This window comes from Penicillium chermesinum (genome assembly GCF_028974085.1).
Source record: "Penicillium chermesinum strain IBT 19713 chromosome Unknown utg000005l:1.0-4115287.0:1.0-4118363.0, whole genome shotgun sequence".
Lineage (NCBI taxonomy): Eukaryota > Fungi > Ascomycota > Eurotiomycetes > Eurotiales > Aspergillaceae > Penicillium > Penicillium chermesinum.
In genome coordinates, this window is record NW_026695315.1 from 446,092 (window position 1) to 474,006 (window position 27,915).

Genomic DNA, 27,915 nt, shown 5'->3' on the forward strand with positions numbered 1-27,915 from the left:
TGGATCGACCCGGACGAATGAGCGCCCGGTGTCTACCCATCACACGGGAGAAATCATGGGGGGGTGGCTCAAGGTTCATTTGGATTGATCCGACGGGGATCATGCCTTTGGGATCAGGCCCAATGTCCTCCGGACCGATCTGAACCGGTCTGAACTAGATCCTGTCCAGACCGAGTCGACCATGACCGTTCATGGCATGGCAAAGGGGCTGAGAGCGTATCGCATTGGTTCTATAAGGGAGAAAGGCGGCGACGGCGGCTAAGACCCAACGGTACTTTGCCCCTCCAATGCAGGATCAGCACAACGTACAGGTGAATCCGAGAAGAGGACCAATCATTTGCTCCCCAGGAGGCTCGGAGGATTCGTCACCACGACGATTCTAGGCCATGCAGTAGGCGAATGATCTCGACAATGAGAAGTACCATGGTGGGTGATCTATCCTGCAGGCCAAGTGGGGGGAGGGGTAGAGTCCATCCAGGGACGAGTTGCGACAGATCAGGGTTGTTTTGCATGAGAGCTGATCTTGGTTGACTATTTCGGATGCAATGGTAACTGCCGGACTTCAGATGGCAGCTCCCAACAACAACTACAACTACAAAAAAAAAAAAAAAAAAAAAAGGATATCTCAGGTTATTTTTAGGAATAGCCGAACGTGGGGGTCGAACCCACAACCTTGAGATTAAGAGTCTCACGCTCTACCGATTGAGCTAGCCCGGCAGGGCTTGTTGGAAGGCGTTGAGAACTTGACACTACCAGCGACTCGGTAAAGCGTCCAAGGGTCTAATCAATATTGGGCTCTCATTTGGGCAGGTGGGTGCGATGCCCGCGACAACTGGAAGGATGATCGCCATCTGCGGATTGACTACATAAGAGTTGGAATCAAGTCCGTGTGGCTCCTACGTCCATTTTTCACAGCACAGCAGACGCAGGGAATTCCATGCATGGAGTACACGCGGAACACGTCAAACTGCATACGTCAAGTTGCTTCGCTGTCTCTTTTCTGTGGCTTCAGGATGTGTTGGCTTCTATCTTGGCACCAGGAAGGATCTGTGCCCTTCTCCATCAGATAGGTATGCAGCTGGGGTAGCCAGGGTCAGCTTGAAGGCTCGAGTTCGGTGCCGCGATGCAGCAGAATATTGTACGCCGATCGGGAGGTGGACGGCGTTTGAACAGGGTATACCATTGTTCTTGAGGGCCATAGGGTTCAGATGTGAGCTTCTGGAGAGATCTCGGGATGATACCTGGAGACGACAAGAGGCGTATTCCAGAGCTGACAACTTCCGTATCAACCAACCTTCGGGAGTGTTAGGATGTTGGAGACGGTGACGTGAGTATTACCGTATGAAAGCCGTTCGAGGGTTCGTGCGCAACCTCCAATTTCAACTCGGGGGTAATGCATTTCCGCTCAAGGGTTTCGAAATTTGTGATTATGGTCGTCGGGAGTCGGGGTAATTGGGCCTGGGTATGCCACAGGCTCTCAGGCTAAACCGTTTCGTGCATGGATGAACCTCAACATATCCCCACGTCGCTCAAGGTCAGTGATAAGATAAGGCGTCCGCCAGGGCAGAGCTCGGGCAATTTTCGTATCATAATCTTCAGATTCTAATCTAAAGGCACCGCATTGATTCAGTTGGGCAAGGTCATGTGTAAACCCCGATAGCAAGACCCGAAAGCACCAAGACCCCCATGGGGACAGGCATCAAGAAGCTGAGCGGGTCGTTGCAGCTTCCTACCTTCAAACAAACCTCCGTCCCAATATATCCTCGGCATCGAAGTGAGAAGTAAGTAAGCTATGAAGAGACCAATATGTTCAAAAGTCTGGGTGGAGACCAATGAAACTTCGAAAACAGAGGGAATATATATATTCGAGTACGACGCGTGAGCAACAAGACCTGTGCTGCTTTGGATGGCAATCACTCCAGTCCACAGTGCACCAAAATATACTAGACCCAGCCATCCCAGGGTAGCACGAGTCTAAAACAGCGAATGCCATGCCTCTGCCAAACAAAGAAAGTAATACCCAGACTGCCATGAGATATGCTAGCAATCCGTCTTGGTCCACAGCACACGGGCCGCCGCCAGCAATGCAATATGCACGTAAGAAAGATCCGTAGATCTGACAGATTAGATGACTAAGGGCGTAGTTCAAGTGGAATATTAGGAAGCGGTCATGATCTCCACGTTGCGAAGTTCGAGTTTGATACTCTATACTTGTGCTGCTTATGCAGTTTATGCAGGTCTACAGTCCGCAAGCGACACATCACGTGACAGCATCGGACCATTTCGCTTAACGTTTTTCCGGCCTCACGCCATCGGATTTAAAAGCTCTGCCACGGCGTGTTTTCCTCTTCCATCATCCATGCCTCCCGGTGTTTACACCACCGACGAGGACGGCTCTCTGAATGTCACCAGAGCCCTCTTACTGTAAACAATATTACCATTCCCCTGGAAATCTGCAACATGTCTCCTGCTGCGATCCCTGAGGGAAATGCAGCCGGACCAGCAGTCAGATGCGAACTCGGATCCACTGCAGGCAGTCGGCAAAGCTTTTGACGCTTTGCTACTAACCATCTACCGACTTACGAACAGGCACAATGATCTTAAGCAACATGCTGAAGAGATGTTCCAGCAGGTAAAGATACCCTTGTCCTTGCTTCCTTCACTCCCCTTTCACCTCAAAGGTCTCAAATGAAGAGAGAATTTGATTAGCTCTAGATCAGGAGCCACTTATGTGGCGGTGACGGATATAACATGTATTATCTGATGAGACCAAACCCTTGAGCGTGCTTTGCATGAACTCCTTTGATTGGGATCTGCCTGCTAACGCCTCATCCCCATAGTATACCAACGTGACCCGACAGTTGGCGCCCCAAGATAAACCCCATGCAATGGAAGTGCAGCAAAGGTTACTGGATCAACAGAAGGAATTGTCTCTAGGCCTGGTGCACAACAAGTCCCGAATCGAAGAACAGTCGCTGAATTCCATGGATGTAATCAAGACGCTTGTCTCGCACCAAAATGTAGACGAAAATGCCACTCGGGCTATCGTGGCCGGAGTGAAAGGCTATAAGGCCTTACTCCGTACCCAGGATAACCTCTCCCAAATTTCCTCCAACTGCATCCTGGCCCGAGGGCCTGATCCCTCAGTGTGCCTGGAGCAGGACTTCACCACAAACGGGACGCAGGGTAGCTTGCATTGTCCCTTCTCCAAACCCAAGATGTCGCAGAACCCCGCAGATGGCAGCGATGCCCCTAAGATCCAGGTCGATACATGTGGAAATGATCTGGATCCCATCAAAGCTGATCAGGAGGAGCGGCGCTCCAGCACCACCCCGTCGGCCAGGACCCGGACGTCCAGTGGACAGTGCCCCGTGTCTCGATGTCCCATTCGTTACATGGACAAACATTCTCCTGAGGAGATTGCTGAGTACGTGGAGCGACATAAACATGAGATTCCGCGCAGTCACGCCATTTGCGTCAAGCGATATCAACGAGACCCGCAGAATATGCGGCTGCTCGATGCAAAATATGGCGGCTTGGCCAATATGATCAACGGTCTCTCAGTTAAGCATCAGGCTTTCCTTCCCAATCGCCAGACAGACGGCGACGACCAAGGGTCCACCTCAGCTTCCACACAACGAGTCGAGCAGTGGGCAGAGAACGTCCACCCCGCCAACCCCGGTCCGAGTCCTCCAACCGAGACAGAAGACGACGAGAATCGCAAGGGTCATTTCGACCGCCCTCTTCGAGAAGTCCGTGTCGGCGAATCTCCAAGCCGGCCTTGGGGGATTCCAGTCCCCATCACCCAACAAGCCGATGCTTCTGCCTTGCCTGGCTCACCACCTGCGCCTATGTCTCCTGAGTCTCATCCCGCGCCACCGGACAAAGTCGCCGACGTTCCCAAAAACCCAGCTGGTCGTTGCCCATTCGGTCATGGTGCTTCAAACCCAGCGCCCAAGCCCGAAGAGGCCGCAATTCCGCCAAAGCCGGACGCACCCTGGCCTGGCTGGGCGCAGAAGGACATTGACAACGCCATGAAGCCAAATATCTCCCAGGCAGACCCTGCAAAGTCGGAAAGAACTTCACAACCTGCGAATGTTATTTTCAGTGGACCCGTTTTCTTTGGATACTCGGCCGAAGAAACTGCCCGTTTTATGCAGCAATTGCAAGATTGGGGCAAGTCCTAAGCTGTATCACTACTCGCCACTCTTTTCCCTTGCCCCTTTTTTTTTCTTTTGATCTTTCTTTTACGCCGGCGATGACTTGTGTCTCTTGAGTATTCAGATCCAGGCAGGACTTCTGAGTTCTGTTTATTTTTTTATTTTTTTTTTTTTCTGGCGTACAGCGATATTCCCAGATGGTGACATGACTTGCTTCAAGGTGTATTTCTTAACTAGCGAATTTACTTCTTCACAATGAAGGAACCCTCTAACTTCCAGAGGCGCATGATACCGCTCCTTGTAAATGTTTGAGTACAGTACAAGATCTAGAGATTGGTTCAACAGCAGACTTTGGTAAGATTCAATAAATGGGCTCGTAGCTGCCGCGGTTGCTTAAGCTTACATTAGAATGAGACTGAGATTGCAAGAGGTCGGCGTCGCGGCAGATTTTTCCAGAAGCGTCACATCGCGGAGCTCTCGAGGTCTCTCCTGCATTATTTTACACCAAGAGAAGACAAATCAAATATAATTGGCATTTGACATGGGTCATACAAACTTTGGCAATCCTACTATCATCACGCAAGGTATCCTAAGAAATTCCGATCGCTTGACGAATGAATAAAAGACAAGAACCACGGGGGAAATTGGTGGATGATAAGGAAAAGGGATATGAGAAGAAAACATATGTCACATAAAGGAAAAGAAACAACTCTAAAGAAAACGAACATGGCATTAGTGCCGGCCGATCGTTCCACTCATTCGAGTCCCTGCGCCTGCCATCAGACTTTGTTTAACGATAGCATCGGCGGCGGCGGCGGCTGCCAGTCTCTCCTTCTGGCGACTACGATCGCGAAGGTAGCCTGCGGCTTCCGGGCGCATACGCAGGATACGAAGAATCATGTCATCGTTAGGGTCGGCCTGTGCCTCACGGCGCTTTTCTTCCTTGGCCTTCTTCATTGTGCCTAGGTTGCGTGAGAGCATGATACTCTTGGCACGGCGAGCGCCAGGGACACCGAGACTACCGTGACCGGGCCCAGTGGCGCCAAGATGGGCAGGGGCCGAGGCGCGGTTGCGATTGGCTTGCTGCCTGTTGACGGTCGCTGAAGCCATGCGCTCGGATGTGCGAATCAGGTTCTCTGTAGGCTCGAAGTAGAAGAAGTTGAGGCTTTGGATCTCATGGTACTTCGGAGACTTGAGAATGTCCAGAGGAACCCCGCCAGCTTCGCCTGTCTCTTCATCCACTGCGTGGAAGAAATTCAGCAATAGAACAAGCCATCGTGAGACAATGTCGACTTCTTGAATTGTGAGCGGTTTTTGGTGAGAAGGCTTGTCCGAGAGGGGAGGGACCAGGAGGCTTTCAATCGTAGCCAAAACTTCCTTCCACAGACGGGCCATGACCATCCGCATGGCTTCGCCCGTCAGTGTCTTGTTCATAATGGCAAAGTTGTCATTGAAATAATTGAAAAGTGGGTCAAGCGCATTCTCAACATCGGCCGGTGACGGTCCCTGGGCAACTTGCTGTCCTCGATTTCGGTTGAGAAAGTTCGATACAGTGGACATACTAATGCCTCGCGAGAGCAAGGATTTGAGTGTTCGACGCGAAAGACAGTAGCTGATATACGCAGATAGCTTCTCCGTGATTCGTCGAGTCATGTCTCTCTCGGTTCGCTTGAGAGTACGGAAGGCTTTACCGAAGTAAAATTGGATATCGTCACGTTCACCCTCCATGCTCACACGCAGCAAAAGCCGACCTTGGGTATCCAAATCCAACCAATACTCGCGAGGTAGGAAGTCGCTAAAGTGGACTGGGTCAAGCTTGATAGACGTTCGGCCGACATAGTCATGATCACCAACAGCATCCCAATCCCAAATTGTAGCAATGATGTTCAAAGGACCTTGGGTCGTGATATCCACAGTGTCCTCCCAGCGCGGATTGAGGTTGTTATAGATGATACGTGTCTTAGCAATTCGTTTTTGGTACTCATCTGTTAGGACCACGTACGGATCACTACCACCGTTCATGTCACACGCCTTCAAGTCCTCTGCTTCCACAATCTTGGTTGTGAAGACGTATGTGGTGGCTTTGCGAACCTTTTTCAATTGCGGAGGAGCATGCTTCGCAATGACCTCAGCACAGGCATCGACGTTGATCTCGCGTTCAAGTCTGTCCAGCTGCGAAAGGGCATATTCGATGTTGTTCAATTTCACCAGGGACTCAGAAGAGAACTGGAATGGTTCGATTTTATCCTTGCTAGTCCACGTGTCTTTGGCAAATTGCATTAGCTTCTCCTGAGTCGTCTGGTTCAGAGCTGCCTCTTGTTCCGGCGTGAGGCGGTCCATTTCCTTAGCAAACATCTGCTCCAAGAAGTCACAGTACTGGGCGACACCCTTTCCGATGGATTTTGACAGGGCTGTCATAAATTTCGCGTATTGGAGGTCGTCATCCCATTCAAGATTCACGAGGTTCTCCACTATTTGATTGAAGGAACGGAATATGTCGATGACCGAGACACTGTGGCGAGAATCTTCGGGCACATCCTCAGTGGTTGCATTTGCGCGCACCGAAAAGTTATCCTGTTTGGTCGCTTGATTCACCCATTCCAAGACGCTTTGATCTGTCAGGCGTAGCCACCGCCACACGAATTCCTCCAATAGACTCTCCACGTGGAAAGGAAAAGGAGTGCTGTCATTGTTGTTAGTCATTTCCGACTATCTTGCTTTTGAAGTCGAATACTTACTCAGGTATGGTGTTCAGAAACAGTTTTCTGATCTTAGCAAGCGACTTGTATAGGTCGAATCCGTCTTCAATATCAATTTCCTCACCTCGAGATTTGGCCTGCTCGAGGATTCGGATAACCATCTCATGTGCATCTTCGGCGAACAGGGGGAGTACATTGGAACAGAGAGTGAGATGAGGGTTAACACTGAATAGGTTAGAGCCAGATCCGGTAGGTAGATGGTATGGAACGGATATAAGCAACTTACCCCATGATCTCTGGGTTGTTTCTGTACCGCTTCTGGATTTTCAAAGCGAGTTTCGAAATCGCATCGGCGAGCTGAATGACGTTGTCGGCATGCCACGACTCTTGTTCCAATGGAATCAGTTGTGCCAGAAGACTCTGATATTTCTCAGTTGCCTTTTGAGCGAGCCCGTCTTGTACGTACGAAGAGAATCGGTCAATATCCTCCGGATCCTCTGTATAGTTCTCGTCCATCTGAATGTGGTTTTCTAGAATGTACATCACTGGTCCCAGCGGGCGTGGCTTGGCTTCAAAACAGTCCATCATCACGTCATAAAGTTCTCGTAGCATCGCCTCATGAAGCTTGGACAGCAGTTGCTGCATCAGGAGCAAATCGTGTACAGTCCATTTCTTTCGATCAAAGAGAGACGGGGCAGCATAACTGCTGCGCTTGCTCCGCGCCTCTGTCGGGGGCGGGGGCTCTTTCGCAAAAGTGAACCCCGAGTCCAAGGTACTGAGGTCAATCTCGTTGTCTACAAACTTAGATGCAATGACGTCCAGGAACAAGACGACGCGAGAGAAATGGGGAATCCGCCAGCGGACACATATCTCATTGAGCATTTCCATGGATTGTTTGGAAAGAAGCTTCATCGAGGGGGTGTCAGCCGTAGCCTGAGAGGCTTCAATATCGCGATCCCGCAGGTCGTGACTCAATGTCTGAGACAAAATAAACCTATACACAGCCCGGGGATCAGATGGAATAAATGTGTATGTGTCTGATTCCTCCGAGTCATCGCCGTTACCCAATGACAGTCCACTGATGTCAATAGGCTGGTCAATCATATACGACGACCTGTTGCCCCCTGGGTGAACCGACCTCCTCTCCAGATGCGTTGAATTGAGGCAAACTCCCGGGTGTGCTCTTAGCAAGCTCTGGATTCGACTGCACAATAGCAAGCATCATCTGAGAGAGGTCAGGGCCTTCACCCTTCTTCCAAGCCTCATAGGCTTCGTCGGACTCAAAATCATCCCGTGACAGAGTTTTGTGCGTTTGTAGATTGAGATGGGCCTGGTATGTTTTGAGATCTTGCAGTGCAGCCTTCTCAGTCCACACGGATTTGTGCTTATCAATTTCTGCCTGAGCCTGAGAGGTTGTCATCCCAAATATCTTAGCGACATGCTGTACCAATGGCATATCCTTGACCTCATAGCTGAGTGGGGCCACGGGTTCAGTCGCGGATGCAGCACCGTTTGAAGCCATTAGGTCCTGATCCTGCGACAGCAGTTTATTCTCCAAAACAGATAATCGGTTTGCTAACTCTGGACGGTCCTTGGCCCAATCATGATTCTTCAAGATCAAGGCCAGAAGACGCACAAAAAGCGCTACATGGCGGTCGACCATCAGCTTCCAGCTATCGTCCTCATGATCTTTGCCCTTGCCTAGCTCTTTGATGGCGTTCGAGTAGAAAATGAGGACGAGGTCTTCAGCGCGTCGATCCTTCTCCATGCGCTTATGGAATGAATCCTCCTTGAGCACATTGAGGAAGGCCGCGAAGGTGCGCACCACTAAATGATCCTGGTACTCTTTCCGCTTCTCTTTGCCCATCAACACTCCTGTCAACCGCTTTTCGAGCTCGTCCACGAAGCCTCGAGGTATCCTGGTGCTCTTGGAGTCCCTGACCAGGGAAAAGTCGCTCATTAAATCATGGATGGAGGTTGAGGACCGTTTTGGCCGCGCCGGCGCGGCCTGGGAATTCTGAATGCGACGAGAGCGAGGGTGGAGGAGGTAGGTCAGGTAGGCTACACGGAGTGCATGATTGCATGCGACGTTGGCGCTAAGCGGGCGGCGGCGTGAGACCGAGGAGTTACGCGAATGGCGACCATCATTTTGAATGCTATTGATCCTTCGGTTGACTCCTCGGGACTGAGCAGATGCTGTCGACATGGGTTCACTGGAAAGCTCGTCGGTTTGAAGAGGGGGAGCAGGGGAAATGCGGGACCATAGAGGAAGATGGGCGCAGAGCCAGCATCCGTAAGTGACAGGGGGCCTTCAGATAGCCTTTTCTTTGCCTCTGCAGGGGGGCGGTCAGAGTGTAGGGCCGAGCTGGTGGAGAAGTCTTGCGGAAGCAGGAACAGTTGTGACTTGTTTCAAAATGTTTACCTGAAAGGGAAGAAAAGGGAGGGGAACAAATGAAACACCACCAAAACCACTGAGCTCGGTGGTCAGTCCCAAACCAGTTCGTTCTTCGATTTCTGCGGCACAATAAAAAGACAGGTCAACGGTATCTGAAAAGACACAAATTTGAAGTGGACGACAGCTTATTTTCTTGCTTAAATCAGGCTTACCCCCTGCCCTATCTTCACCCTTGAGGGGCTGATGATCTACGCGGGCGCTCAAACAGGGCGGCTACATGCAAGGGCGCTAATAGAGTGGTATGAAGAAAGTAATCTGGGGCCACACAAGGATGAGCGCTTACCTGAGAGGTGGTACGATCGAGCATTGCCAGCATTGCCTCTTAGGATGTTGTCAAAGCTAAAATGCTACAGTGCTGTGGCGCAGGTGGGACGACTGACGACTGGGCTTTCAGCCTGTTGTGGCCTACCTCGGCTGTCAAGTAAGGACAAAAGAGAGTTTAGGAAAATAAAAGTGACAGTGATGAGGATTGGAATTGAACCTCGTGACTCTAGACCATCATACAGGTGTTCAATAGCCGGAAACACTTTTCCTAGCGCATCGACCATCAAATAAGAGCCGAATAGGAATAGGGATAGAACAAATCGTCTTGGTATTTACACATACAACAAAGAAATAGGAAGAGAACAGCTAATGAGGAAATCACCACTTGTCCTCGCCAGCCTTGCGAGCCTACGAATTCGAGTCAGTCGTCGCGATGCGTTCAGATATAATAGGGTCCAATGAAGATAGTTGTGTACATACCGGTACGGCATTGGGTCCACCCAGCTCCTTCTCCAAACCACCAGGGTAAGTCTTAGGAACGCTAGGCTTGTCAGGGTAGAAAAGGCTGACAACGCCGCACAAGCCCAGGAAAGCCGCAACGAAGCATCCGAAGTGGAGGGCACCCTTGCCGGCAGAGACGTGGGTGTATTGCTCAGGACTGAAAACACCGAGGATCTCGTTCTCCTCGTGAACGGGCTCGCCAAAGTTTCGCCTCTCTTGTTTATCCCACCAGCCACCGTAGGGGTCTCTGAACGAACGCTTCTCGCGAGGAGGGTTTCGGTAGTTGTTGTTCTGTCGTCATGGTCAGATATCACCCCTGCTGGTCACGGGATGGGAGGAATGCATTGCACATCACCGCCGTACCTGAAGAGGATCCTCAATTTCCGCAGCTCGACGGGCTGCGACCTGGGAGAAAGGTGCGCGAGGGGCAATGGCGTGGCGGGCAGCCACTTGGGGCAGACGCCGAGCCAGGATCCGTTGGGGCAGCATCTGTCAGGAAAGGGAGGTAAAGATTAGTGTAAGTGAAGGGAGACGTATCCGTAGGAAGTACTCACTGCTATACCAAAAGATCGGAGGTCCAGGGAAGGTGGAAGGGATTGAATGCGGAGGAGTCGGTGGAGGAGCAGCCAAGGTCGGAAGTCGATGTTCAGGAAACTGAGGTTTCCGACGGCCTAAAAAATCAGGTGTGAACCGGGAACGCGGGCGCGCTTACATACAAGTGCAGTGTCATCACCCGAAAAAAACTACTTCATCACGTATTCCTCCCATCGAGCTGGTTTTTCCGTCCTCATCCATGCTACTGTGCCGATAAGCATGCCAAACTTTGTGTGCGACCTCAAGTCAACTAGCCCTACCCGTTGATGCCCATTTCGTCAACTGCGACCGCGTCATCGTTTGGATAACTGGGGTCATCCGTCGAGAAGGCCCCTGTCATCCGCGGCTACAAGTCATGCAAAACGGCAGCCCAGATGGCCCATCACGCAACGATGAAAGCTTATCCCCTGTACCAACTTCTCCGCCTTTCGAAGAGTCCGTTTTGGGAAATCCGCCTGATTCTGTCCCCTCCGAGCTGGACCCTGGCTCGCCGATTGACGACGAAGCTATTCAACAGCTAGATGAACCTCCATCAAAGAAACGAAGATTGACCGAAACCACCCCGTCGCGTCGATCAACTCCCCGTCCGCCTTCGCCGCCATGGAAAAAAGTGGGTGTCGAGGGGCCAACCTCATTTGTGGTGGAGGGCCGACGCCGGTCGTCGCGTACGAACGCTGTCCCTCTGGAACAGCAGCCTCAATCCGCCAAACGCCAAACGCGAGCCGCACAGCAAGTCTACGTGAACAAGAACACTCGTAAGGGCAGTGCGACGAAGCCTGTTACATCGTCACCTTTGGCTGTGGCCCAGCCGCGCGCCGAAGCCAATGGAAAGCAAGGTGGCAGGGTTGCTGCTAATGGATCACCACGGACGAATCCATCGAAAAATGTGAATGGTAAGCAGTTGCAAGGAACACAGTCACCGGCTACAAAGTCAAATAAAACGCGCGCGCGGGCCTCTATTCCAACCCATACCCCTCGCACAGGCGCAAACGGCGCGTCTCCTCGTCATCTACGCGACCGCAGCTCCCTTGCAAACCCGTCTCCCGTCCCAAGCAGCGATTTGCACGATGCCGACATAGATCAAGAATTTGATACAGGGTCCCGGATCTTACCTCGTATTCGAATTAAAGTCAAGAAACCATCCCTGCCAGTTCGTCATCCTGGCCATATCCCCGCCAAAAAGTTCGCGTCCTTTAAGGAATGGATCAATCAGGAGGATGCTCCAAATATTCTTTCATCGGAAGAGGCTACAGAAGAAGCGAAGAGGCGTATCGAGGTTCTGGATGCTGCTGAGCCTGGTGGTCCTTTGAGTTCAGAGGTCTGCTCTGCATACATTACAGAACAACAAGATGAACCTCCGCCACAGTTCTCACATCAAGATCACCTTGTTGCGCATGCCTTATATTTCCAGAAGCTTATGGACAAGGAGCACAAACGGCATCGGCAAATGGCAAAACTTTTTGCCCAATGGTGCGCTGACGCTTACAGGAAAAGGCATAAGAACCCCGAGGATATTCTTCGCGAGCAACAAGAAGAAATTCGCGGGAAGCGCAAGCAGCTTGCCAAGGATCTTCAGAAGATGTTCGACTTGGCCCGCGCAGAAGTTGACCGCGTACGTCTCGCCCGCTGGGAAGAAGAGCGCAAGGTACTAGACCAGCAAGCATTGGATCGTGCTATCAAGAAATCGACGATGCTTTTCGAGAAGCGTCGCGCTGAGATTCTTGGCGAGGGCGCTAGTGATGCGCCTGCCACCAGCGATGATGAGGTAGAGACCGACGATTCGTCCAACTCTGATGCAGCCGACAATGAAAGCAACATGTCCACCTCGGAATCTGAGACCGATGACGAGGCTAATCTGGATGATGACGCGAATCTTACAGCCGAGGAACTACGCTTGAAGTATGCCAATTTGCCAGCCGAAGAGACACAAGATCAAATGTCTATCGTTTCTGTCTCTGGTGTCGATAGCGAGGCTCCTCCGGATGGGACCGATTCTCAAGCTGTTCTAGGTGATACGCAGCTAGATGACGTTGACTCGGTATTAATGGATGGCAGCGATGAATCCACTGACATGGATGATGATGACATGAGCGATAGTGATGAAGGTGACTTTGGCGACGCAGAAGGATCGGAAGAAGAATCAGATGACAGTGAAGCCCCATCTGGTCTTCTTGGTTTTTTCTCGCGAAACTCAAGGGTTCAAGCTAAAGAAGGCGGCGAGCCTAATTTGGAAGCTGTTGACGATGAGGATGATGAGAATGATGATGAATTCACCCCGAAAGCCGCAGAAGTTGCAGAGAGCGAGATGGCCGAAGACGATGAGGACATCGATGAGGTTTCTTTAGTTCCTGGTGGATTTGATGCTAGTGAAGATGTATCAGATGCAGTAACACCCTCTGCGATCGTGGAAGCCTCTATTGGTACCCCTGCCGAGGCAGAGGGCACCTCTATGGTTGATACTCCCATGGAAGATCAAGAAGGTGAAGCTGCTGCCGACACAGCCGTTTCTGCCAACGAAAATTACGAGCCACAGCCGGAGGACACAGAGCTAATCCAGGACACCCGGCCCAGTGGAGGAGATGTCTAGCGAAGCCTCGCCTGGGACATTTGCAACAAAGCCATCGGAACCAGAGTCTGTCTCTTCATATGAACCCGTTGCAGAGCCGACTGCCGACACCGCGACGGAGAAGGCCCTACAGACGAATAATATCCCAGCCTCTGGCCTCAAGACTCCCATACCCCATCTGTTACGCGGCACTTTGCGTGAGTACCAACATTATGGCTTGGACTGGCTCGCGGGCTTGTACAATAATCATATCAATGGCATTTTGGCAGACGAGATGGGTCTCGGTAAGACCATTCAAACTATTGCTTTACTTGCTCATCTTGCTGTGGAGCATGGCGTCTGGGGCCCCCATCTCGTGATTGTCCCGACCAGTGTCATGCTGAATTGGGAAATGGAGTTCAAGAAGTGGTGTCCTGGTTTCAAGATCATGACCTACTACGGAAATCAAGAGGAGCGCAAAAACAAACGCCGAGGCTGGACCGACGACAACTCATGGAACGTGTTAATTACCTCGTACCAACTTATCTTGCAAGACCAAACATCTCTTAAGCGGAGAAACTGGCACTACATGATCCTGGACGAGGCTCATAACATCAAAAACTTCCGGTCACAAAGGTGGCAGGCTCTTCTGACATTCCGCACTCGCGCCCGACTTCTTCTGACGGGAACACCGCTCCAGAATAATCTGACCGAGTTGTGGTCCCTTCTGTTCTTCCTGATGCCTTCTGATGGCGATGGTACTGGTGTTGAAGGCTTTGCTGACCTGAAGGACTTTTCTGAATGGTTCCGGCGACCCGTTGAACAGATCCTCGAGCATGGAAGAGAGACGATGGATGACGAAATGAAAAAAGTCGTCACGAAACTCCATACTGTCCTCCGTCCATATCTTTTACGTCGCTTAAAAGCAGATGTCGAGAAGCAAATGCCTGGCAAGTATGAGCATGTTGTCTACTGCCGCCTCTCGAAACGTCAGCGTTTCCTCTACGATGGCTTCATGTCGATGGCCCAAACGAAAGAAACTTTAGCATCAGGCAACTTCCTCTCAATCATTCATTGTCTCATGCAACTTCGCAAGGTCTGCAACCACCCCGATCTTTTTGAAACGAGACCCATCTCCACCTCTTTCGCTATGCCACGTTCGGTCGCTACGGAGTACAATGTGAAGGAAAGTCTCGTCCGGCGAAGACTGCTATTTGACCACCCCCTCACCAAAGTCGACTTGGACTTCCTGAATCTGGCCCCCGTGTCCCGAGAGGATATCTCGCGACGCCTCGCCGATGACAGCATTCGACTCATGGCATTTGGCCCCTTCAAGACCCTGCGGGAGCGGCAATACAACCGAACGAACTGGAAAATGGACTTTGACGGTTCCACCATGGGCACAGTCCTAGAATCGTTAGAGAATGCCTGCCGCAAGAGAAGAATGGCCGAGCTGGAACGGTGCCTCTACTTTGAATCCAAACGTCACGGTCGCCGTCCCATCTACGGAAGTAGTTTGTTTGATTTCGTGCGGGCGGGTACTAAAGAGCATGCCCTCTCTAACGCTCCATTGCGAAAGAACAAGATGGCTGAATGGCTTTCCAGTCGATCCTCCGTCCTGGCGTCCATGATCCTTACCCTCGAAGAGCGATCTCTCGAAATGGATGGTTACGTCCAGAGGTTTGCCTGTGTGACTCCTGCAGTTGTAGCGTCTGGAATGACGGAGGCTGCGTTGACACCCGTGGAAACCAGACTCCTGACCAACACCGCGAAGGAGCAACCCTATGATCCATTCCACGAAGCGCGAATGCGGCTGTCCATTGCCTTCCCCGACAAGCGACTCCTCCAGTACGATTGTGGTAAACTACAACGGCTCGACAAGCTGCTTCGTGATTTGAAAGCGGGCGGGCATCGCGCATTGATTTTTACCCAGATGACAAAAATGCTGGATATTCTAGAGCAATTCCTCAACATCCACGGGCACCGCTACCTACGCCTTGACGGAACCACCAAGGTGGAGGCGCGACAGATGCTCACGGAGCGATTCAACAGTGACCCCCGCATTCTAGCCTTCATTCTCTCGAGTCGATCGGGTGGTCTGGGTATCAATTTGACGGGTGCGGACACGGTCATTTTCTACGATCTGGACTGGAACCCGGCCATGGACAAGCAATGCCAGGATCGTTGTCATCGAATTGGCCAAACGCGAGATGTCCACATCTACCGATTCGTATCCGAATATACGATCGAATCTAATATTCTCCGCAAGGCCAATCAGAAACGAATGCTCGACGACGTGATCATCCAGGAGGGAGAATTCACCACCGATTACTTCACCAAACTTGAGGATCCCGCCGAGCCAGACGAGCGCGACGGGCATGACGAGGCCAGCGCAGCCATGGATCGCGTCCTAGGCAATCGTGTGGCAAGCGGGTCCCGAGCGTTCGAACAGGCCGAGGACAAGGAGGACATTGACGCGGCCAAAAATGCACAGAAGGAGCTCGAACATGCCGATGATGGGGACTTTGAAGATCGCACGTCGCATGGCACTCCTGCTCAAGCAGGGACTCCCCTAGACGGCGATGAATCAAAAACTCAGTCTGCGGGTATAGAGACCGCTGAGCCGCAGCCCGGGGATATTGACGACTACCTGCTTCGATTCATGGAGTGGAACCTACGCGGTGAGCCCTTGGTGCTTCCTCCGGACAAGAGGAAAAAGAGGTCCAAGAAAGGAAAGGAGCATCATCTCAAACGCCGCCGTTGATCTGGTTCGCTCTATTAGGAGCGTCCATCAACTTTAATTTCTTCGTGACTTCGTGTCGCCTTCTAGGGGGGGCGACAAAGTTTGTCCTCCCCCCCCTCCCCCTATGTCTTGAATGGCACCAGACATGCGTTAAGGGGGTCTGAACGACCCTCCCCCGGTTAAACTTTCCATCGATGTTTTCTTCTATCTTGTACTTTCTCCCCCCCTATTTTTTTCTTTTTACCATTTGATGGCGTTTGTATTCTTGATTGGTTTCACATGGGGGGGGGTTGGGAGGTTAAATTCCACAGCTTCCTCGTGACTAGTATTATCCTTGAAGATCTCATTTCCCACGTTCTTACCTAAGCTACCTTCAATCGACTCAATTTTGTTCTTCCGATGGTGTTTCATCTGTACAACGTGCATGCAGTTGCCCCAAGCGTCCTGCACGCTTTGCCGTTATCACCTGGCGTTCGAGCGGGGCGCCTTGTATGATGTTTTGCGATAGTTCGTGGAGTGGGTCGAGGACAAGATATGGAGATCAGGCCTCACGTCTGAGGGGCGGATTCAAAAGTATTGACGATAACGCAAGAGGTGCCGAGAGTCTATTGGGCCCTTCTGGGGTTATAGAATTCTCGTGCTGTCAGTGCTTTAATTAAAGTCCTTCCACGCTAGTCTTGCCACGTTTTGGACGATCACATTTTCAGGCTGAGAAATTTCCGATGATTACCCTTATTTTGCGTGTCTACTCCGTACAGTGTAATCATGGATCTTCCAAACTCTGATGCTTGAGGATCCATGCATTATAGTGTACTCCGTAGTCCCCGGTCATCTTCCGCTGTCTGTACCCAGAACAGGGGTATCCCCGCAGGATAAGAGACATCCGATGCCTCTCATAGGGTCAAATCATTACAGAATCCTATGCGTAGTTAAGGGTCCATGACCAATTGCCTTTTTCAGGGAAGAAAAGTCAGACCAGTCATCATTTAGCGTTCTCTAGTTGCGTTTGGGCCGCGGTTGACCGCCTGTCCATTTTGGACGGTAGCGTTCAGTGGACGTTCAACTCCGCGGAGATACCATGTCAAGCAATCATATCAGGACGAGGCTTGGATCTCGACTCGATCTACGCCAACGTGATCAATTGTTCTCCACCCAGCATCGGAGAGGGACTGTGCACCTAAGTCCCCCCCCCCTATCCACCCGGCCTCTGTACAGGCACAATTTGTCATTGTTCATCTACTAGTTAGTCGGCGATCTTCGCCTCGTTGTACCCGTTCGGTAGGAGTCCCGGGCCTCTAAAGCCTCCATGACGACCAGGCACACATGGCGTGTTGAGTTGACCGGGTTGAGTTTTTTCCTTCGTACTTTTGATGTTGTGACCTATCTTTGCCTTCCTGGCTAGTGTTTCGCATTCAAGACAAGCTAGAATTAAGTTTGTGATGATTTCAGACTGAATCCGCCCCCACCTTGATATCAGCAGACCAGGAGATAATGAGAAAGATTACACTCCAGAGAGGACGCGCTCGTCAGTTTCGGACGCTAAGATGCCATCACTGGAACCCGGAACCGACCTCACCACGAGGCTCGTGGGGCGGGACTTGGGCTAGTATCCAGCAGAAAGTTTAATCCCAGAATAGTTCCGCCAACGCCCGTAGAGGTCAATTCGCACGGCCGTTGAGAGAGCATCCTGGGCCCTCGGGGGAGGCGAAAGGGGGAAGGGGGGTTCATGCGCGTATTCAGAGTGAGAAAGTTGCCACGCGAACTATCGCCACAGAGTTATCTCGTGAATTAGAAATAATCACTAGGGGATCGGAGAGGCCATTCGGGTTTAACTTCTTCGGATATCCCTGCGGCGACCATGTGGGATCTCCAAGCCCTTTCCTAAGTAGTACTACTGCCGGTTGATCATGGTACATTCCGGTAGATCATGGCGACAAGGCCGTCATACCCGTTCGGCCAGAAGACTCCGGGCTAGTCAAGGAACATCCAGGCTGGAGAAAATCATTTCCTCCCTGGGGGTTAGCCGATCCCGAATAGGAGTAAAAAAAGAGAGACACTGGGGATGATTCACAGAGACCCACGGCCCATCAGTCGTTGGCTCACGAGGTGGGGATTCACGCCCCGCTTTTCCGGAAATTAAAGGATTCCAGAGTCCGTTGGGTCATGATTGGGCCCAAGGGCCAGCGTGGCCCTTCACGAGGGCCATTTAGGGCACCTGAAGCGCTGGAGTGACAGGGGAACCCGGCATGGGCTCCACTAGAAGTTCTGGTTCCGAGAGTCTGCAGAAATCAAAACCGTTAGGAACTAGCTGGGGGTGGAAGGTACACCGAGCAGCCACGGGTGCGACAGACATACTCCTTTCGTCAGTTGCTCCGTCCATCTGGCCGTCGAGTATTGCCGATGTCCTCTTCTCCCCCTCAGACAAGACACCCAGAACAGAGTCCAGAGAAGGGTGGGGAGGGATCTGCTAGAGCGAGAAGAAGGCCGGGCCGCGATCCGTGGAGGTCACTGAGGATCATGAGCTGCAGGGGAGATCGACGACGATCTGGAGATCCTTCGTGAATCACTGGTTTGACGCCTAAACTGACAGGGGTCATCTCTCTCATTAGGAAAGAAATGGCCGGTCTGATATGTACGTCCGGGAATTTTATGGTGTGGTCTCCACTCCATCATCAACAGCCCTGGGCCTTCGACATCTGATGCGTCCGAAGCTTTTCCACAGGGAAAAGCAGGCGCAGAATCCAATGACAGACGGGCTGGGATGATGGCGACATCGTCCCAGCTCCTTCGGTCTTTTCCTCTCAAAAAGCCTCGTATTTCTGAATAAGCTCCACTCGCCTATACGAAGATACGGCCGTGGAGTGGAGATGTCGGGGGAGGACTTGGAGCCCGGAAAAAAAAAAGATGCATTTAAGGTTTCGGTGCTAGACTTCCGAAAAAGAACCTCCAGCGTTTCGTCCGTTTGGGTTTCTATTCGGGGTCGTTCATCTTTCTAAGCCCGTTCGCGAAGAATCCACTGGGCTCTGGGTAACCGAGCCCGGTAGTTTGTAGAGTTGGGGTATCCGAGATGTCAACCATGGAACCATCCGCTCAAGACTCTGTCTGGTTGCAAGGCAACTCTGAGTCCTTCCAAGCCCCTCTTGAGATGTGACGGATGCACCACGGGGGGGCATACTGCACACCCCGTCGATTGGCTCGTATTGAAGCAGCTTGCCATGCAGGGTGCAGATGTGCCGGACTTTTTTCCATGCTGTCTGCCCCTCACACCAAGTGTCAATGCACTCCGTAAAATCCTTCCCGATCTCTCCGTGCCCAGGAGGGTCGCGGCAGCAGTGTGTAAAGGCTATACCCGACTGGTGGCTCGAGGGCACTTGAGCCCCACTCCTAATCCACCCGACGAGGACCCGGGGGAGATCGGGTAAGGAAGATCTCCATCATCAAGCGATCGATTGGCGCCTTCACGAACTCACGCCCCATCATTCGCGTCGCCATTGGCCTTTTTGGGGGGGGGGCGGTGGATAAGGCTAGGTCCAACTAGTTCAGGCTCTTTCTGGCCTTACGGCCTTTCTCCGGGGAAATTTCCCAAATGAGGGGGCTAACTTGTCCCAGGAGCTCGGGACCGGCAATCATCCCAAGTGCGGTGGAACGAACGAGAGAAGATCTGGTACCGGGTCCAGATTGGAGATTGGAGGTCATTGGAATGGAGGGTCGGCGCTGCACGGTCTGTTTCAACTTCAGCCCAGATTTTGAGCGGTGTGGGAGGCGAAAGGCCCTGGATTTTCCGGGTTGTGCCCAAGGCGTGTCAAGGTCTGATCGCCTCGGGGAGGAGGGCACCTCCATCCTCACAACTTTCGAAACTCAAGGTTTCAGACGCCCAACGGCGGGAAGGGGGAGACAGTTCGACCTCGTGAGCGGGTGAAGATCGGCGGGGCTTGGCCATCAAGATCTGGAACCGCTTGACCACAACCAGTTTAGTTCCTGGATGCTACCTGGAGATCCTGGCCGGCGAAAGTCAGTACTCCGCACTGGAAGAACGGGATCTACGTTTACACTTGCCCGCGGTGCGGAGGGGGGAATCCGGTAACGCATTACGACGTTTGAGAAAACATCAACCAGGCCAATCGCCCGGTTACAAAGCATAGCCTCAGCATCATGAATAGCGTTATAGTCCCTCCGGGGAACACGGAGTACAGTCCTGTACAGTCCCCGCGGTAGATTGCTCGTGCTTCAAATAGAAACGGGGTGTCATAGCCCTGGATGGGCTTGGATAGGAATGGATAGATCATCGTCAGATCGATAGATCGAACCGGTCCCCTTTCCAGAAACAACAGAACAATAGAGGCTGCTGTCATCCCAAGGCTGCAATTGATCTTCCGTGAGCTTTTCTACGCAAAACAGACTCCATACTGACACCTGAGCCCCGAGTTTACAGATGGTCATGGTACGAGGTTCAATCCACCACGAGGATCGTCTATCGTCATAGCAAACCCTTATCGTCCGTGGGTTGTTGCTCAAAGGGATTGGATGATGGCGATCCAAAATGGCGGGAGATGAAGGTGGAGAAGGGGGGGGCTTTAGCGGGTGGGGGGGGATGGGCAGCCGATGCGCCTTGGTTGGTCGCTGGCTCCCTGGGTGGACTTGAAGGTTTGCAGGCCTTTGGGGTTTATTCGCCCTTTTCGCCTGTTTTTATTTTTTATACTTTTGGATTTTACAGGTTTCTTTATTTTCCTTTCCTTTTTCGCTTCGTTTCCTTTTGGATTATTCTATTTGGTTGGCCCAATGCAGCATTATTTCGTTTTCTGATTTTCTTCCAGGCATCAGGGACTTCTAGGTCGTCTTTTACGTGATTAGTCGCCATTTCCCGGGCATTTCTGGACGTTTATTTTATTATACTTTTTTTTTGTCAGGAATTACAATTAGCTACCATTGATCCCTTTCCCCGAATTACTTGTCTGCGTGGACGTTCTTAACTCCTGCTTCGTCTGCTTCTTCTACTTCTACCCGTTGAATTCCTCTTTCCCATCCCCATCCTCATAAGACCTTCCCCACTTCTATCTCTTCTCTCGTTTACTGCTTGGATATCCAAAATGAAGACGTCTATTTCCTCAGATGTGTGGGAGAAGAAGAAAGCCTTGATCGCCAAGTTGTATATGGAGGAGGAATGGCCGTTGAAACAAGTCATCAAGCAGATCCGATCTGACGATTTCAATCCCAGGTGAGTTCCCAATGCTCGTCACCCTTTCAAACCGACTCCGTCCTAACTTCGTGCCAGCGAGACTCAATTGCGGAGTCGGTTAAAGAAATGGCGAGTGACCAAGCCATCACGCCAATGCCGAAAGAAGCCCTCCGATGGTGGGGAATCAGAGAAAGAGGCCAAGGAATTATCCAAATCTCCCCTTAACAGACCAGCGCCAGTACCCAAGCAGAAGGCCTCTGCGGCTCGTCCAACCTGGCTGGGCGCCCATCACGCATATTCTCCTCATGATGTGCCTCAGTTGACGCCCAGTCCGTCCGGCGAGCACGTTCATCGCGCATCCGTTCACTCATTCACGGAACATTCGAGTTCTTTCGAACAACCTGCTCAGTCTTCTCCGCCCGGTGAGGGCCTGGTGCTCAACACGACTTCTGCTCTGGCCTCTTCTTACCCGGGATATCCACTATCACCCGACTCTTGCATCCCAAGCCCGGGACCCAGCACGACTTCTGCTTTGCCAGTATGGCAGCAGCCACCTCGTTCCTTGTCGGTAGATGGGATGCCCATGCCTCCCAACTCGTCTGTACACTCAGGTCAATGGTACTCGATGCCGCCGGTACCTTTCGAGCCTGTGACCCCTCCATCGGGCATCCCACACTCAGCTCCTATGCCTCCATCCGGCTACCACGAGCAGATGCCGATGATAGTCTCTGCCCCTGCAGTCTACTCGCCGGATTTCGTTCACCACTATGAAAACCCGGAGTACCATCACTATGATCCCAAGCCGTGGAAGCGTCCGCCCGTGCCCCTGCACTACGACTATTCCCCTCATGGCCATCCTCGCCTGGATCACTCCGACCGAAAGCCTTCTTCTCATGCCCCTCTTCCGCCCGCCATGGTCCCGGTGCCTGGAAGCCAGTCTGCTACCTCTCATCCGATGATGTGTGCTCCTGTTTCATATATGAGCTAAGAGCAAATGGCGATCCTTCCTTCCCCGCGTGGGATACTTGGCTCTTTTTTTTTTCCTCATTGCATTGCGCGCCATGATACCCGATACCTTTCTCGTTAATGTTCTCTTCATATTCTTCTTCCATATTTCCTTTTTTTTCTTTTTACCCTTCCCTCCCTTTCTCTTGGCGTCTTTGTTTCTTAACGGGGAAGAGCTGCGATCTGTATTCAAAAGATCTTTCATGTATGACATATTCGGTGTTGCTCGGGTGGTTGGTGGTTTGGTCTGGTCTCTCTTTCTTCGATTTCGGCGCTTGCCAGGTGGCATTTCTACGTTTGATACCTCGTGTGAATTGATATGTACATTCGATGCCAATGTGTTTTGGGAACGTCTGATGTGGTTTTAGCTGTTATGGAATCAAGAACTTTGGATGATGAAACTCGATCCGCGAAGTCCAGCACTTGACAATAGCCAGATGTGAACAATATTCCTCGTCTGAAGCGCTGAAAAGCCCTCGGATAGGCCCTCGGGTAGGGTCTCGGATAGGCATGGGGTCTAGGTAAGCATATCCAAGCATGTGCTCCATACTTGGTTGGGATCCAAAGCTGACCAGAGATTGGCCAAGCAGTCTTAAGAGTCTCACCCGAAAAACAACCTCGGCACGTCTACGCGGGGAACCACATTCGCTACCCCAACCTCCCAAGGTTTCCCTCTAAATTCTCCGCATGTAGTTCCCTTCTTCTGGACTTTCTGGTTTCCTTTCCTCTCAATTCCTGTAAACCATCCAACATGCGCGCCATCCAAGTGAGCCAATACGTCAAGGTTCGTACCTCCTATCCCCTGATCCCCCTTCCCATCCGAAACCACCCCAAGGCTCTTATCCCTGAAAACCAAAGCCGGTGTCCAGTCGGAGAATTCTTATCCTAACCTTTTTTGACTTGTAGGGGCCCCTAGAGCTCAAAGTCTCTGACCTCCCAACCCCTTCTCCCGCCGCCGATAAATACCTCATCGAGATCCACTCCGCCGGTACCAACTTCTTCGACATCCTCCAGATAGCGGGCAAGTACCAGCACCAGCCTCCACTCCCCTGGATCGGCGGCATGGAATTCGCCGGGACGATCGCCGCCGTTCCCACATCCTCTTCCTCGCCCCGCTTCAAGGTCGGCGATCGCGTCTTCGGCGCGAACCAAGGTGCATATGCTACCCATGTCCTGGCCGACGAATCCACTCTGCTGCCGATCCCGAATGGCTGGAGCTTTGAGGATGCCGCGGGCCTCTTCGTTACGGCGCCGACGTCCTATGGAGCACTAGTGCACCGCGCGGGCGTGAAGGCGGGAGATTGGGTCCTTGTGCATGCTGCGGCGGGCGGCGTCGGGTTGGCGGCGGTGCAGATTGCAAAGGCCAAGGGGGCGACTGTGATTGCGACGGCGGGGACTCCGCGGAAGAGGGAGGTTGCGAAGGAGTTTGGAGCGGACTACGTGATCGACTATACGGATAAGGCGTGGCCGGAAGAAGTGAAGAAGTTGTGTGGAGCGCACAGGAAGGGGAATGGGAAGGCGGGGGTGGATATCGTGTATGACCCGGTGGGCATGATTGAGCCGAGTTTGAAATGTGTTGCGTGGAATGCGCGGCTATTGGTTATCGGATTTGCAGCTGGGAAGATCGAGAAGGTGGCGCTGAACAGGGTGCTATTGAAGAACGTGAGCTTGGTGGGTGTGCATTGGGGCCAGTATGCGCGCTTTGAGACTGAAACGGTGGGCACGGTTTGGAAGGGTATCTTTGATCTGGTCGCTCAGGGTAAATTCCGCGGGACGGCGTTCAAGGATGCTAGCTTCGCTGGTCTCGAGAGCGTGCCCAAGGCTCTTCAGGCGCTGGGAGGCCGTGAGACTTGGGGCAAGGTCGTCGTGAACATCGTCGGCGATGAAAAGGCAAAGAGTAAACTGTGAGCTGCAATGCCATATCTTTTGTATTACATTGAGAAGAATTTGAATGGCGGATCCTTGAAAAAAGACATGAACTAAGGAAAGAATCAATGCACAGATATCATATTATCTAGGATCTAGGCTAAGGTGAAGGTGTGCTGGTTGGATGTAGGTGCGCAAGGAGTCATGCTCTCGTAGAAGCTGAGATAGCCTTAGAAGGGGACTCGAGCAAGTATAACATGAACTATGAAGGCCCTTGATTGCTCTAGCAACTATGAGAATAAGCCAAGGGGTCTTCAAAAGAAGATCCTTTGGGCCCAATCCAGCTCCAGCCGATCACCGCCGCAAGACGCAGCATTGTGCAGGCTGTTCTTCGGAGGAAAAGCCCGTGGAAAGCTCGTAAGAACTGGGGGCAGCTGGACTGAGGAGTTGCGACGAATGTGATAAGGCGGCAATAAGAAGCGTCAGAGCATCTTGCTGGCGGGGGGGATATATATAGTCTGGTGAATTAGTATAACGGAAGGTAGATATCATGATCAATTGGAGCTCTGAAGACACAGCTATCACATTAGATCCTGGTCCATGTCGCGTAAAACGGGGGATGGGGGTGAATGGGAATTTTGCTCCGAAATTTGCTGCGAGACGGCCACTCGCTTACGTCTTAGTCAGCGGGACTTCTCCAACCTTGGGACCTTGGAACTTTGGAACTGGAGAATTTCAATTGCTGCAGCTTCACGACGGTAGATTGTAGCATGATAGTTATGGCTTGTGCATACCCTCGGGATCAACTTGCATTTTCCAAAGAACTGACCTCCAAAATATGGAATTTTTCAAACTAGCACTAGGACCAAATCATTTCAACTTCCTCCAGGGTTTAGCGCAGGCTGGATCATGATACTAGTATATGTCTACCCGGGTATAAGTACGGATATGAGGAATGTGACCGTGACCGGGAATTGCTACCGCTACTGGTCCTCCTGATTTTGATACTCCACTACTAGCAACCGGACATCTCGGACCGGACACTCAGAACGGATACTTGTACATAGTCAAGAGCGCAGCCTACTTAGAACCAGGCTGGATGTGTATACCACCAAAGAAATAGGTCCAACCTCAAAACGTCATATTATCATTGCAATGTAATGTTTCATAGACGAAATTGAAAAGTAAAGAGAATACATTTGAGGAAAAGAATACGAAGCGGGCATCAGTGGTGCTATCAATCGTGGCTCATGTCGTCATCATCAGTTGTTTGGGAATCATGAAACATATGATACAAAGCATTTAGTGAAATCGTTCACGCATCGAGACAAGCGTTGACCAGCCTTGACAGCAAGAGTTGCCCATGCCATGGCCACACCAGCAGCACTGAGAGTTCAAGAGTGCTGGTGGCTGGGAAGTTGGCGGTGCCGAAGCCCCTGCGTCAGAGTGAGTTGGTACGCCACGAGGGTCGTTCGAAGTCTGCTGCCTTGGGACCGGAAATCGTCGTGTGACCTTGGTGTTTGGAGGAAAGAGAGCCTTTTTGACAGAATTTCTTCGCGAGAAAGTTCTCGCGAAGCGAGAATCAGACGGTAACCGCGCCGGGCACGCTAGCCTTGCGTACACTTCCGATGGCATATCGTGCCAGTACTTGCACTGACAGCAAATGACAAATGCCTTTGCTACAACTTCATCCTTTCGAGGCACCCTTGCTCTTTGCATGGCGTTCTTCTTCTGTAAGCTGAGCGGTCCGTCTGGAGCAAGTGATGGGATGCTTGGAAAGTTGACGGGTTTGATGTTTTGATTGACTGTCTTCTCTTGGGAGACATCCGGGACGTTAAGAGATACCGGGCAGCTGGTCTCGGGAACCTGATGTTTATGTCGAGAATTCCGGTCTGCAGGCACATCCAGAACCTCCTCGTCAGCTGTGTTGTAGCTGGATGCCCGCGAGGACTGGTCTGATTGGGATCGGAGGTGACCTGGTCCATTTAATTTAGTGCAAGTGTTGCTATCAGCATGCGCACTCGGTTGTGGGGAAACATGCTCCGGGGAACCATTGCCAGCAGCATTAACCAATGATGAATTATTAGGACTCTCGTTTTCAATTGACTTCGTTCGATCTACCGAAGTACTTCTTCGGCGAGGGTTTTTGGGAGGCGGTATCACTCGTGGAGGTCGTTTGGCTTCTTGGGGGATCTGTTGCTGTTTCGCATCTAGACAGCTATTTGGTGGAGCCTGAATGGCATTCTGTCGAGGCTGGTTCGGGGCAGGAAGATAAGAAGGCACCGAAGACCCAAAGCGCTCTCGATTCTCGCCGTACTGAGACCGGGGCTGGCGGAAGATTCGAAGTGGCTTGGGTATAGAGACTTGGTTTGCGTCTCGCTGTGATGCAGTCCATGGGGTAGTAATTTCATTAACTCGATGAGGTGGAATTGTGGTGTTCGGGTTCATCGCCAAGGGCGAGGACTTGTACGCCTTTGAATAGGCGTTTGCTAAATTCCCCGACATTTCAGGTGGAGGGCTAATAACGGAGGGGCCAGGGGACCCCTGAACATTGAGCATACCGTCAACAGGATGGACCCTGGGAGGCGGAGATCCGTGAGCTTGTTGAATTCCGTCTGCGGGTGTATTGTGTTGCAGCGGGAGTACCATCATTCGAGAGGCAGAGTTACTCTGAAGTTGGACACTTGGCATCGGATTCGAAGCCCGCTTGTTCTGTCTTAGAGCAGTAGTGAATCTCTCCCGATCAAGCTCCGCATCGCGCTGCATCGCTGCCAGTGAGTTTGGCTGATCTTTCCGGTGATTAGGCATCTCAGTCCAGGGCCTGTTGCCCGCAGCGATAAACTGCAGTTGGTTTGATGTCACACTGCTCAAATCAGCATTCCCATGTTGCTTCTGCCAAGCTTCTGCCATCTTCCAGCTTTCACGGAGGTCGTCGGACTTGTGAGACGAATGGAGAGAGTGATTAGCGGACTGGGCCTTGAAGGGAGGCAGGTAGTGTAGCTGCCCCAGACCAGTTCCGTGCCTATTGGCCAGCTCCCGCGAAACAGCAGTACCAAATCTCTCCGGAAGTACCAGAGGCAAGCTGGGTGGACCAAAACGAAAGTCGTCACTAGAACGGCGATCACGGTCACTCCCGTGTGCAGAACTGGCGCGTGATCGAGATCCTCGCCTCGAGCGCGAGAACAAGGCCGACAGACTGGACGAGCGAGGTCGTTCGGTATTGGCACTGGATGACCGACTTGAGCTGCCAAGCGGCTGTTTTTTGCTTAGACGACGTGATTGCCGCTCATAGATGCCTTGGTCCAGTCGAGCTTGAGATTCTTCCAGTCGAAGCAAACGCTTCTCCAGCTCTTTCCTTTCGGCTTCCAGCCGCTGAGTGGCCCTTCTCTCCTTGCGCGTAGTGTCTTTTCGCCATGTAGGGGATGTGCCAACATGGTCGTGCTCTACATTTTGATCCTTCACTTCGGCGGGTGCCATTTGGTCGGGGAAATGGCCTTCATCCTTGGAGGTGACCGGATGGACAGAGGCGCTGGAGTCGGGAGTACCGAGGGACGGCTTTCGAGAGTTGTAGGATGAGTAACTAAAGGAGCTGACACCAGTCTCGTCAAGCCCCGAGTGGCCTGGAGTGCCCGGGCTATTGGCCTCAGGCTTGGGATCGTGACTGTCAACATTCACTGGTGTTCCGGGTGCCTGAGATGGCTTGCCATTGGGAGCGAGGGTTGGCCGTCTCTGTGGCCCTTGTCAGAGCAAGTTTGATAGAGATCAACATCAATATGAGTTACCTTATCGGATCGATCGACATGAAACACGCGCTGGATATTCTCGGAAAAGGACGATCGTCGTTTGCGGGGAGGATCGGCCGCCATTGCCGTCATTGCCGTCATTGTCGTCATTGCGAGGCGAAGAG

General features: G+C 51.9%; 7 protein-coding genes across 7 annotated transcripts; 4 read left to right on the forward strand and 3 right to left on the reverse strand.

Annotated features, from left to right (window-relative positions):
- Positions 1 to 2,488: 2,488 nt before the first annotated feature.
- Positions 2,489 to 4,187, forward strand: N7468_006329 (uncharacterized protein; the record flags this gene model as incomplete). The annotated part of the gene is made up of 2 exons (XM_058475625.1): positions 2,489 to 2,632; positions 2,841 to 4,187. The coding sequence occupies 2 exons, from the start codon at positions 2,489 to 2,491 to the stop codon at positions 4,185 to 4,187; spliced, it is 1,491 nt and encodes a 496-aa protein (XP_058328515.1).
- A 705-nt stretch (positions 4,188 to 4,892) lies between these two features.
- On the reverse strand, positions 4,893 to 9,065 carry N7468_006330 (C2 domain protein; the record flags this gene model as incomplete). The annotated part of the gene is made up of 4 exons (XM_058475626.1): positions 4,893 to 6,843; positions 6,899 to 7,084; positions 7,146 to 7,951; positions 7,998 to 9,065. The coding sequence occupies 4 exons, from the start codon at positions 9,063 to 9,065 to the stop codon at positions 4,893 to 4,895; spliced, it is 4,011 nt and encodes a 1,336-aa protein (XP_058328516.1).
- Positions 9,066 to 9,956: 891 nt separating this feature from the next.
- On the reverse strand, positions 9,957 to 10,568 carry N7468_006331 (uncharacterized protein; the record flags this gene model as incomplete). Its single annotated transcript, XM_058475627.1, has 3 exons — positions 9,957 to 9,986; positions 10,059 to 10,370; positions 10,443 to 10,568. The coding sequence occupies 3 exons, from the start codon at positions 10,566 to 10,568 to the stop codon at positions 9,957 to 9,959; spliced, it is 468 nt and encodes a 155-aa protein (XP_058328517.1).
- Positions 10,569 to 11,028: 460 nt separating this feature from the next.
- On the forward strand, positions 11,029 to 15,982 carry swr1 (putative SNF2 family helicase/ATPase (Swr1); the record flags this gene model as incomplete). The annotated part of the gene is made up of 2 exons (XM_058475628.1): positions 11,029 to 13,153; positions 13,245 to 15,982. 2 exons carry the CDS (start codon positions 11,029 to 11,031, stop codon positions 15,980 to 15,982), a joined length of 4,863 nt encoding a protein of 1,620 aa, XP_058328518.1.
- Positions 15,983 to 21,048: 5,066 nt separating this feature from the next.
- On the forward strand, positions 21,049 to 22,125 carry N7468_006333 (Clr5 domain-containing protein; the record flags this gene model as incomplete). The annotated part of the gene is made up of 2 exons (XM_058475629.1): positions 21,049 to 21,176; positions 21,234 to 22,125. 2 exons carry the CDS (start codon positions 21,049 to 21,051, stop codon positions 22,123 to 22,125), a joined length of 1,020 nt encoding a protein of 339 aa, XP_058328519.1.
- A 768-nt stretch (positions 22,126 to 22,893) lies between these two features.
- Positions 22,894 to 24,050, forward strand: N7468_006334 (NADPH:quinone oxidoreductase family protein; the record flags this gene model as incomplete). The annotated part of the gene is made up of 2 exons (XM_058475630.1): positions 22,894 to 22,926; positions 23,049 to 24,050. The coding sequence occupies 2 exons, from the start codon at positions 22,894 to 22,896 to the stop codon at positions 24,048 to 24,050; spliced, it is 1,035 nt and encodes a 344-aa protein (XP_058328520.1).
- A 1,260-nt stretch (positions 24,051 to 25,310) lies between these two features.
- N7468_006335 (uncharacterized protein) lies at positions 25,311 to 27,901 on the reverse strand (the record flags this gene model as incomplete). The annotated part of the gene is made up of 2 exons (XM_058475631.1): positions 25,311 to 27,737; positions 27,791 to 27,901. The coding sequence occupies 2 exons, from the start codon at positions 27,899 to 27,901 to the stop codon at positions 25,311 to 25,313; spliced, it is 2,538 nt and encodes an 845-aa protein (XP_058328521.1).
- Between the last annotated feature and the right edge of the window lie 14 nt (positions 27,902 to 27,915).